General features: G+C 30.4%; 1 protein-coding gene across 1 annotated transcript; it reads right to left on the reverse strand.

Moving 5' to 3' along the window:
- Positions 1–1,657: 1,657 nt before the first annotated feature.
- LOC139516014 (speedy protein 1-B-like) lies at positions 1,658–11,917 on the reverse strand. The gene is made up of 6 exons (XM_071305819.1): positions 11,380–11,917; positions 10,120–10,178; positions 9,357–9,442; positions 6,190–6,361; positions 4,099–4,366; positions 1,658–2,989 (listed from the first exon to the last, which is right to left on the reverse strand). Exons 1-6 carry the CDS (start codon positions 11,819–11,821, stop codon positions 2,934–2,936), a joined length of 1,083 nt encoding a protein of 360 aa, XP_071161920.1. The 5' UTR covers positions 11,822–11,917; the 3' UTR covers positions 1,658–2,933.
- Positions 11,918–12,153: the final 236 nt, after the last annotated feature.

A 12,153-nucleotide genomic window follows, 5' to 3' on the forward strand; every position in this document is an offset into this window, starting at 1 on the left:
TTCGAGAGTAGAATGTTATTCATGTGTGAGATTCTTAATCTTAATTTAGAAAATTATGTGTTTTAAAATATACGACTGTATTTTACAAAAGCAGAATACATTTTGTTGAATTAATATTTTTTGTTCAACTCTGCTATATAAGGGGAGATAACTAATATAAAGTACTTATTTGATTGAATCATACAAATACATCCTTTCTTAGTAAAAACAAATCCTTATGGGGTCAACTGACCATTTTGGTTGTGATGACTTATTGGTGATCTTACTTTGCTGAACATTATTGCTGTTTAAAGTTTATCTCTATCTATTGTAATATTCAAGATATTAACCAAAAAGTGTAAAATTTCCTTAAAATTACCAATTCAGGGACAGCAACCCAACAAAAGGTTGTCTGATATGTCTGAAAATTTCATGGCAGATGGGATTTGACCTGATGAACATTTGGTTTGTGTCAGATTTGGTCTAAATGTTTTAGTTTCAGAGATATAAGCCAAAAACTGTGTTTTACCCCCTCCCTCCCCCCCCCCCCCCCCCATCTTATATTTTCAGTCATGGCAGCCATCTTGGTTGATGGGCTGGGTATCAGATACATTTTTTGAACAAGATACCTTAATAATGATTTAGATTAAGTTTGGTTTAATTTTGCTCAGTAATTTCAGAAAGAGTTTCTCCTAGTTATATAACACTAAATCATATATTATAAACTTAAGGTGTTCTCCACTTACAAAGCATTTGAAATTTTAATTCTTAATAAGGACCTTTGATTTTTCCTCTTACTGTATGTTCAAATATTTGGTTCTTTTGCAGATCTATTGAGAACAATTTTGTTGGAATGTAAGCACATACTTGCAGTAAAATGACTATGCTTTTGAGACGATGGTTTAAGTTTAGGTCATACCAAAGTCAAATTTTTCTGGAATTAAGATTTGCAAGTAATGGAAAACCAAACCATAAACTGGGGAGACCTCAAATTCCAAATCAAAGACGCCTTCCATCAAGGTCATCTCTTTCTCCAGGACAGCGTCTGAATTCATTGTTACCAAAACAGTTTCAAGTTGATGAACAACAAAAGACAACCCATAAGACTGACAATAAAAATAAAGTAGAATACACAACAAAGAAAAGAACAGTGAAGAAGTACTCAGCATATGATAGAGTTAAAGATCAGCTGTCTACATATACAAATGACGATAAACCTGAATCATGACAAATTGAAGTATTAGAATTTAGGTATGCATGTATTAAGTTTAAATAAATTATTGTAAACATTGAAAATATGGGTGGCTGCGTAAAAAAAAATGTGTCATCCATCCTTCCTCCCAAACCACCACATATTTTTTTCCTGCAATATCAGTATGTTGAAAATAATTATAACGAAAAAAAAGGTGATATAGGGCATATATGTCAATGAGACAGGAAACCAACAAAAAATAAGCAAGACATCTGGAGTGTGTTAAGCATTTGGGTTTTCGTTAGCAATAGCAGGTCATTTTATTTACTGTATCCAAGTCCTGATTTTACATGAGCTAAACTAAATAAAGCCTAATATGACATGGTATCTGGTATGACAGATTTTACTTTCAACACATCATACCTTAAGAATATCATAAGGATGAAGGAAATTTGTATTGGGATATGTGGTAAACAAACATAAGGCTAATATATGTCATAGTTTAATAAACAATGAAATAATTGGTATAAGCTTGCAAACTGACATTAAAAGACAGTAATCATGGTAATAGAAACCTGACAGAACCATTTTTTCCCCAACTCTAAAGTTTTTTCCTGCTGAAAATGAGGCTATCCTTACCAATATAACACTAATAATTACTCAACTTCATTTCATGATTGTTCATCATTTCTTAAATAAAACTGTAAAGCTGTAACAGCAGGTAAGTTTTTCTCTCTACATTTTGGTGAATTTATGTTAAAATACAGGTTTTAGGTTGTCATTGAAATTTAGTCCATTAATTAAAAAAGCTAAATAAATCATTTACTGTTTCTTGAAATACAATGATGCTCTTCAAAAGTTTTGTTTGAAATTAAAATATTAACATAGACATTGTCAGCAGGAATTGTTCAAATTTTGCTGTTGTTGATAAAAAAATCCATGTAAATAAAAAAGTAAAAGGAATGATTAACACAAAAACTAAAACACTAAAAATGCATTTTTTTTCATCAATATTTCATTCATTTCATGTCATTTAATTTTCATAAGAAACAAAATAAATTTATGAGAATACAGTTATACATTTATTGCACTTCCTAATTTTTGGCCAGAGATATTACATTTTACAGCATATTTTTTCTAGATTAAGACACTCCATTAGCTTAGTTTTTAGTGTTTGCTTCATGTGGAGACATAGTTTTACAATATTTATGAACTATTTGTAAACTTGGTTCTTATATAAATGGTTACTAGATCAGAAATAATCATCTTTAAGCCACACAATAGCCTCTAGTGTTAGAACTATATAACATAAAACTGTAGTTCGTTGAAACTTATTTACTATAATTTATGATAGATATAATAACAATTAATGTTTGTCATAGAATTTCTTTTAAAGTTTTTTAAAGAAGATCATAGTACATAGCAGTCTTCACAATAACATTTAAATCCACTGGTCAAAACCAAAACAAGTAGTTTTATTCTAATATCAACTTGTAGAGAAGATAGATTTTATAGGCCTGAAAGCAGTTTTACAAAGCCTTGGCTTGTTCAGTGTGAAAACTGATGCAATGGACACAAATATACAATTATCTCTTTGCTTTTAAACAGTGTTCAGCTCTTAAAGCATAAGAGCAAGTCTTTTTTCAAATATATAATGTACTGAACTCAGAATTATCACAGATTTTTCACTACATGAACATTTGTATACAATATTGTCCATATTTAAACAGTATCACATTATGGTACTACTTGAAGTTTATGTTTACTCCTCAACAGATGGCCATGCATCATCATCTTCTTGTAAAGTTTTCTTCAGTCCTACAAAGTAATATGCATTTAGAATAGTATACACTAATACAGAGCAAATTTAAAACAAAAATTTATAAGTTGTTTGGTTTTAGAAATGTATAAAATGTTACTATGCTCTTTAGTTTTATTGCTAAAAAAAGAAGACGAGTACTTAAGGTTTGTCTATTGTTCACCTGTCAGACAGTTTTCTACACTTTTTTTCTTTGTGCTTGAAGATATTAATTTAATATTTGGTATATATTTTTTTATCATGACAAGTTACGATCAAGTTCAATATTTTGTTCTGGCCAGATAAGGTGTGCAGAGTTATGGTCCTTGTACCTTAAAAAAAAATCACTTAAATAATCAGTTTTTGTCCACTTTTTCCCCCTCATACTTAAAGATATTAACTTAATAAATTGTCATATAGTTTACACCATGACAAGTTATAGATCAAGTAAGCATTTTGTTCCAGTACAATTATTTTTAACCAGTAGGGGACTGCTTGTTAACTCTGTTTTATGAGTTTGTTTTAAAACAGACTGAAGTAAATGTTCAGAAAATCTCCTATAATACCTATCAGATTATAGATTTGAGCAAAAATCTGGTTAATTTTGTTACAAAATATCAAAGAGAGTTTAGGCTTAAATCTATAATCTGATAGGTATCATAGTAGATTATCTGAATATATGGATTCTTTGACATTTTTTTTGTAAACATGTGAAAATATCAAATTACTTTGGGGAACTTTTGGTACTTTCATGATGACTGATACATTTATAAATTAAATTGAAAACACCCTCAAAAGGAAATGGTTTACTGTTTAAAATGTTTAATGGCTTTCTATACTTTTATTTCACTCAGAGTATACGAGTTAAAGGTTGTACAGTTTTGTGTGCTGTAGATATAGTAATTAATATCCAATTTCTATGTATAATGTGGTTATGATAATGAATAACAAATGTGAGTTAGTGATTTTTCAGCACTTTTTAGGACCATGCAACCTTGACAAAGGGTAAAAATATGTGTAAGTCACATCTAATCCAGTAAGTTTAATAGTAGGAATATTACACTGGACTAAGATGATAAAAAAATTATAGATAGTCCAGTGTCCTTTTCCAGAAGTTCACAGTACTTACTATTCATATCAAATCTTGATTTTCTAGGATCATTAAAGATGTCGTCAGGCGAGTTGTCACCTGAAGAAATATACCATGATGCACTTGCAGGACTAGCAGAATCATACTGACTGTCATGATCACACTCTTCACAACGTTTTGGGGAAGCATGAGGACCTCTTGGATAGCCATCATCATCAGGATCCTTCATGTAACTTCTGATAGCTCCTGCATGATGTAAAGCTCTGCTTCGTTTCCAAACTGGATGACTGATATCTATTGCCATAATCTGAAAATTTAATTTTGATTTATTATGAAAAGTTGTGGTCTTTACTTATATAAATATTTCAAGATAATTTCATATGTTTTATATTTTTGAAAAAATGCATTCCTAAAATGAACAGAAAAATATTTAAGTGCAGACTATTTATGATAATATTAAAGTAATAGTATACACTCCTACAAGTTCATGATTCTTTTGAATTTTTTCCTCAGTTATGCTGATCAGAATTTCTTCTCATTCAAGTTTGATTAATGATCCTATATATATATATCTTCCTTTAGCCTTATCACATTAGGTCCAAAAACATAGTAAGTGTCCTTTGGTTTTCGTTGTCCACAAATATATTCCCTAGTGTGGACAGTGTGTTTCTTGAAAATTTATTTTATACCCCTTCCAAAATTAAAATTTATTTTTTCATGTTTTATGCCTCAAATAGCATGACGGGGGATGAAATTACACTGTAATAAAATTTTGGTAATGAATTTAAGGATGTTTTCTCCTCTATTTTTTTATATTTTGCCAGATTTTCGGAATCCTCTGGTTTTATCCATGTATTGTCATTAAAAAAATTTGCCCACCAACCCCTACTTTTTTTTCATAATTTTATAACATAAAGTTTAAAACGCCATATTTCAAAATTTTATAAAATTCTTGTTATTTTTTTCATAGTTTTTGAAACAAATAAGGTGCCAATGTTAAATGTATGAAAAATCTAGAGAGAATTATTTCCCGCCAAATTTTCAATTGCTTATATCTCGAAAATGAGCACATGGACCCTCCATTTTTTTATACTTTTTTAGTTTCTTTATTTATTTACTATCAATTCATAACAGTCTTTTAAAAGGCTTGTTATTATTTAACAGAGTAGCGAACATCCTTAAAGTAAAGTAGAAATTTGGTCCAGCTGAAAAAAGGTTACAAATAAGATTTTTAGACCCCCTTAACACAATTTTTGGAGTAAGAGATGATGAAGTTTTTTGTAATTTTAATAATGTCCCAAAAGTAGTACAACACAGTGTAAAAATTCTATTGAAAAAGCGCAGATGGCATTTTTTTTTTATTTTCATTTATTGCCTATAAAATATGCACTACGAAATAACTGTGTTTTCCGGTCATTATTTAAGAAAAGTAACCATGTTTTTTTCAGACATTTTTTTTCCATTTTCAAATAAGAGTCATGAACAATTTAGAAGATGATTCAAAATAAGAGACATATGATAAAATATGTCGTTGACAAGATATTATATAAAAAGGGCTACCAAGGTGCAACTATGATCAAATACGAAAAATAGGTGTTTAAATATATATGAGAAATGGGTGTTATTTAAGATTTGGCAGGTGTTATCTGTAAAGGAAGACTACAGTAATAAAATTGAGAATTGAAACAGGGAATGTAATACTTTGGCTTCCTCCATCAATAAAAGTTAAACTGACCATGGTGCCATGAAATAGCACAATATTGCAGAAAGTGTCATTAAGCATCAATCAATCAATCAAAACTATTAATATAAAATTATTCAATCACGATAAGTAAACATAAAAGGCATGTTAGCATAAATTTGCACTCTTGTAAAAGCAGTTTCAAGCTGTCATCCCAAAACCGGTTAAATACATATTTTATTTGTGCGTCAACAGTTCAGGACATTATAATTGCTGTGCAACCGTTTTATGGCTTATAATTTGAAACATCTCTTGAATAAACAAGGTACTATGTCAGAAGTTTGCAATTAATCTTCTAGGTATTTCTTTTAAGAAGTGCCTGATGTTTAATTACTGAGTGAACACAAATACCTAAAAATAGAATGTATATTTCTGTAAAAGCTGCCTACCTCTTCACAGCATCGTTTACTAACAAGTGCCATATAGTTAATCTTTGCCCATAGATGATCTCGCTTTCTGAGAAATCTTGGAAATTTGTCCTGCCATTTTTGACCAAGTGCCCAAGGAAATATCTCATACTTGTCCTCTTCTTCATCTTCTTCCATGTCATTACCTAAATACCTTTAATATTCAAAAGAAATTTGTCTTGATGGCACATCTTTTGTAGCCTGTTTATTTTTTACTTGTCAACTTTGGTCAATTTAAAAAAAAAAGATCGAAGTATGTCATATGATATTGTATTGACACATGTCAAATGTTCAAGACCATATGTTGTAATCGAAATGTTTTTTGGGGTTTTATTTTGTTGTTAGGTTGTTGTCTTCTAACAAATACCTAAAATCTCTTTCGATTCATATGGTGTTCATTTAAATGTCAGATGTAAAGAATAGTTTGCCCTATTTTTTAAGCTTTCGCAAATGACTTGCTAAGTTAAGATGTAGCATTTTTTCTCCTTCTGAAATGATCGCTTATTACTGAAATTATCATTTACGAACAGAATGTGATTCTTTTAAATTAATTAAAATTGATCTTGTAAACTTACTCTTGTATATAAATTCACAAATAACTACATGCAATATTCACAATGTGCTTACATTATAATGAGAAAAAAACTCATCAAGTGAAAATTTTAGTTGTGTGCAATTATATCAGTACTCATAAATATTAAAATAAGATAATTAATGAATTTTTCATATCAATTTTTTGGTACTTGTATAAAAAAAATTGGAAGAAATATAAAAATTTATGGAAAGTGGAAATACTATACTTTTGGCTTGGTCTCATGAAAATCATGATAAAAGGGAAGTTACTTTTCTGATGCCTTTATAAATGGCTTTTTAAATGTTTTGTGTCATCATAAGTTCCAATTCAGAAAATCTACCTGTACATACAGTACACCTTCAATTAGCAAGTGTTGAAGTAATAGTTGTAAGTTTGTTTTTAATTCAGACTTTAAAAATTTACTTGTAGTCCAGTTTAACTAAGTTTGAACCTCTTAAGAACCTCTAAAAAATAAACAGGAAAAAGTCCCATAAAATCTAACTTGAGGAAAACTCAAAATCAGTATTTTTAATTCCTTATAGAAATTATCATTGGAAAGGGAGAAACTCTGCAAAAATTAGTTTGATTTTCTTTAAAATTTATGTAAAATATGATTTCTTTGATTGGTTTATAAGTTCGTATACGATTATATTATATAATCTTCTGCTCATGAAATGTACAAAACCAAAGTGTTATAGGTATTTCTTTTTTTTTTGGCACATTTTTCATTAAAGAAATTACAAATTTATGGCTTTGTGACCATTTTGAAAAAATAATGTGAATATTTGGTATTGTTTATATCTATAATTTAAATTATATTTGTTTAGCACATACCTTGTTTAAATAAACTTTAAACCACAAAAAGAAGAATATATGCTTAGTTTAATTGTTAATTTTATTCAATTTGAGAATCTTTAACTTGACATGCTGAAAAATCTAATAAATGGTCAACTAATGAATTATGTAGCTTGATAAAAGATATGAAAACACCTTTTGATATAGATCATTGTTGTACTCTAAAGACTGCTAAAATATCAAGAATCAATACATTCTGTTGAATAGAAGCATTAAAATCTTAATTTTGTATCAATTTTTACTGATATTTCTGCCTTTTTTGCAGAGTTATCTCCCATATCAATGCACATTTCCATAGGAATTTTAAAGCCATGAATTTTTTTGTTTTCCTTAAGTTAAATTTTATGGGACTTTTTCTGTGTATATTTGGGGTATAATGCTAAAGATTAATACTTAAAAATCTTCTGTTCCAATTACTTCAAGGCTAGGGTCAAATTTATGCTAGATTGACCGGACTATTGGTTTAAATGTAATTTTTCTGATTGTGTATTTATGAAGAAACTTATGATATTTGATAGACTTTTGATATTTGAACTGGTGTTGCATTGGATTTTTAGTAAATTTGAAAAGCCTAACTCCTTCTTACAGATGTATTGAATCTGTCTGTTTCGTGTGTAAAGCAAATTCTTGTTTGGCTTGACAGGCATTCATTAGGTGTCTGGTCACTATTTGAAAAGCACAACCAACTTTTTACCAATTTTATCATGCTTAATTACGTTAATGCTTATTGCTATATTATGGCTAGTATGCCAGTAATGAGTATAAATGTACATACAAATAAAAACTTACAAGTGCTTTTGAATATAATTATAAGATGTGGTATAATTGCCAATGAGTCAACACTCCACCAGAGACCATTGAAATTAAGCCCTGTAGATTATTATTTTTGATTTGATAAAAATGACCTTAACTCTTTTATACAAGCATATGAATTGCCAAATGGCACAGTTCATAAAATTGCTGTTAGCAATTTTTCAAAACCTTTGCTTCTTATGTTTTTAATTTGCATATCAAAATCAGTTGTTCAGAAGAAAAGTGTAAGGAATTTACAATCATACAAAATAAATAATAAATCTGGAGTTTATTCTCTCTAATTTTTTATTTGAACAAATAAAAACATTAATAGAAGAAAACAATCATGTCCCAGTGTTCCCATTAATCTACATCTGTGGATTATTGAAAGAAATTCTTATATTAAGGTGGTACTACAGGGAGATAACTCTGTAAAAATAAACTGAACATTTAATATAGTTCTTATTTCTAAGGAAATATCAAGCTTGTCAATGATCAAAATTATTGTTTGCCAAACTACTTTGTTATATATTCAATAAATACTTCCTGATAAAGTGTGAGGTTCAAGTTTTTTGAAATTTTCGTATTTTTGTCAAAGCATCAAAGGAAATATTCTGTCAAAATTTTATGAAAATTAAATAAGCCAAATTAATTTAAGTCAAGGTGTTTGGTACCACCTTAATGGCTTTTAGAATAAAATTGAGAATGGAGATGGGGAATGTGTCAAAGAGACAACAATCTTCCCAAAGAGCAGGGAGAAAATCCCGCAACAAGAGGCATACTTCTGCTGGCCACTAGCATATCAGTATTCAATGAAATTATGGAACAAGTCTCACTAGTATGTAGCAGAATTATTAAAATAAATAAAAGTAATCACACATCAATTGTGCTAAATTGTGGTACTGTGTGTAAAGCTACTGGTACTTACAATGCTACAAAAAAGTTTGTTCTTGTATATTCTCTGATTTTCAGATCAGCTCTTTTGAAGTATGCAAAAACCATGGCTATGAGATACTAAAAACAAAAGATTGAAATGTATACAAAATGTTTTATCATTAATTTGAAACTTGTAAATAGTTAAATTTCTTAAACTTTATCTTATGTAGATGCAGTTAATTTCACAAAACATACTTACTTAACCCCGACACATTATGTATGTATGTGCCTGTCCCAAGTCAGGAGCCTGTAATTCAGTGGTTGTAGTTTGTTTATGTGTTAGATATTTGTTATTCGTTCATTTTTTTATATATAAATAAGGCCGTTAGTTTTCTCGTTTGAATTGTTTTACATTGTTATTTAGGGGCCTTTTATAGCTGACTATGCGGTATGAGCTCATTGTTGAAGGTCGTAGTGACCTAAAGTTGTTGATTTCTGTGTCATTTTGGTCTCTTGTGGAAAGTTGTCTCATTGGCATTCATACCACATCTTCTATTTTATAATTAATTGTTGTGTTGCTTATTCTTTGACAGTATTATTACCCTAACCTATAAATATGGCCAAAGTTTAACACAGATCTTTCTATAAATTTACCCTTTTTTCAATTTAAGGAACACCCACTTGAATTTCAAATAGTGGATTCATTTGATTTAGAACAGGTAGCACAGCAGACAGTCTTCAACATTAGAAATGTGTCTGCTCAGCTTAAATAATGCTAAGTTTTATTTAATAAGACAGCACTAAAGAACTTATACCTTATCAGATATTTTAATGCAACTGTCAGCCTCCAAAAAGTCTTGTACTACTTCATCTTCTGTTTAAAAAAAAAAAGAAGATAATTCAATAAATTAAGTATAAACCAGAAAATTAGCAAAACCTATTTGTGTTGAAGAGTCAATTTTAATGGAAATTCATCATCATGTGTAATTTTCCTATGAAAATACAAAAAAGGAATTAGGATGTTCTAATAAAAATCAAAATCCTGTTACTGCTTCTGTTCTGATAATTTGCATGGTTATGTTAAGTCTTCATGATGTCCATAGTGCTTCATTGGCGGATCCAGGGGTTGGAACCACCCCTTTTTTTGGACGATCAATGCATTTGAATGGGGACATATAGTTGGAACACCTCCCCCCCCCCTTTCTCCTGGTTTGGGAACCCCCCTTTTTAAAATGTCTGGATCCGCCCTGGTGCTTGGTGACAGGAACATGTTTTTTTTTCCCTTACCCTTTTGTCCAAAATCTGTCATTTTATTATGCCCTACCTACGATAGTAGAGGGGCATTATGTTTTCTGGTCTGTGCCTCCGTTCGTCCGTCCATCTGTTCTTCGTACCATCTGTGCGTCCGTCCGCTTCAGGTTTAAGTTTTTGGTCAAGGTAGTTTTTGAAGAAGTTGAAGTCCAATCAACTTGAAACTTAGTACACATGTTCCCCATGATATTATCTTTCTAATTTTACTGCCAAATTATAGTTTTGACCCCAATTTCATGGTCCACTGAATATAGAAAATGATAGTGGGAAGTTCAGGTTAAAGTTTTTGGTCAAGGTAGTTTTTGATGAAGTTAAAGTTACATCAACTTGAAACTTAGTACACATGTTCCCTATGATATGATCTTTCTAATTTTAATTCCAAATTAAAGTTTTGACCCCAATTTCACGGTCCACTGAACATAGAAAATGATACTTGCTATTTACAATTCCAAGTTTACTTCCACAGCAGTCACTGGTGTCTCTTGTAAATTTTAAAAAACCAATCAGACATTATACAATTATGAATAATTCAATATAAATTAATTATTATAAATGCAGAAAAACGTGAAAACTATTAAAATTAACAAAAAAAAATAATAATAACGATTTTGGGTAAAAGGGGTAAGGGCTAAACAAAATAGTGTCCTGTCCCTAGCCCAAGGCCTAAGTACCTATGGTCTATTCCTTAAGTGAGTGATGCCTTAGGCTTAGCTTACCATAGAAGTTTACTTTTATCTTGGACTTTATAGTCTCAGATGACTTACCTAAAAGGCGAAAAAATGCTCTCATTTCTTTTCCTTTGACAATAAAACTTTGTTTCCTGGATACCTCATGTCTTTGGAATAACGAAAAGTTGCTAGAAGTTGTACTTGCAACCAAACTACAGTGTCCATTTGTGTCAGCTATTATTGGCATTGATCTTGGTTGTGTTATTATCTCGTGTCCTCGATTTGCTTCGTAATGACAGCGATTGTGATATTCTGTGAGTTCATTTGCTTGTTCCAGTGGTGGTATTTGTATGACTTGAACACGTTCATTCGGTCTATGCTTTTTTGGAAGATTTGCTGTTTCATGTTCTGCATAATCAACTACATCCATAAATTCTGCGTTCCTGTCTGAATGCAATACTTGACAACTGTTAGTTGAAAATGACTTGTGGCGTTTTAGTTTTGGCTTAAGAAACGAATGTGTGAAACTTGGAAGCATCTGTGTTTCGAGCAAAAATGTCTATAAATGTCTATTGCAAATCAGCTGTTTCGGTCGCACCTGCAACTTTGTCGTCTGCAAATGTAAATAGATATTCGGGTTTCTTGGGAGTTAGCGAATCGATATCATTGGATCCAGATACTTTCCGAGTAGCAATGCTGAATTTTAAGTTGTCTCCCTTTGAAAACAAAATCTGGCAAGTCCAAACTTGAACCTCCATGCCCAGACTCGCGAAAACGTAAAAAAAACGTCAAAAAAAATATTACGTCAGCTATCGATTTATAGGAGTAAACGTCACATGAAATTATGTTTAAATTATTTATTGGAAAGAT

Source organism: Mytilus edulis, chromosome 3, assembly GCF_963676685.1.
Source record: "Mytilus edulis chromosome 3, xbMytEdul2.2, whole genome shotgun sequence".
Classification (NCBI taxonomy): domain Eukaryota; kingdom Metazoa; phylum Mollusca; class Bivalvia; order Mytilida; family Mytilidae; genus Mytilus; species Mytilus edulis.

Coding starts and splice junctions, on each gene's coding strand:
- LOC139516014 (XM_071305819.1), bottom strand. CDS start 11,821: ATGCTTCCAAGTTTCACACATTCGTTTCTTAAGCCAAAACTAAAACGC. Junction 6,362..9,356: donor ACAAACTTTTTTGTAGCATT/GTAAGTACCAGT, acceptor TGAATATTAAAG/GTATTTAGGTAATGACATGG. Junction 2,990..4,098: donor ATCAAGATTTGATATGAATA/GTAAGTACTGTG, acceptor ATTACTTTGTAG/GACTGAAGAAAACTTTACAA.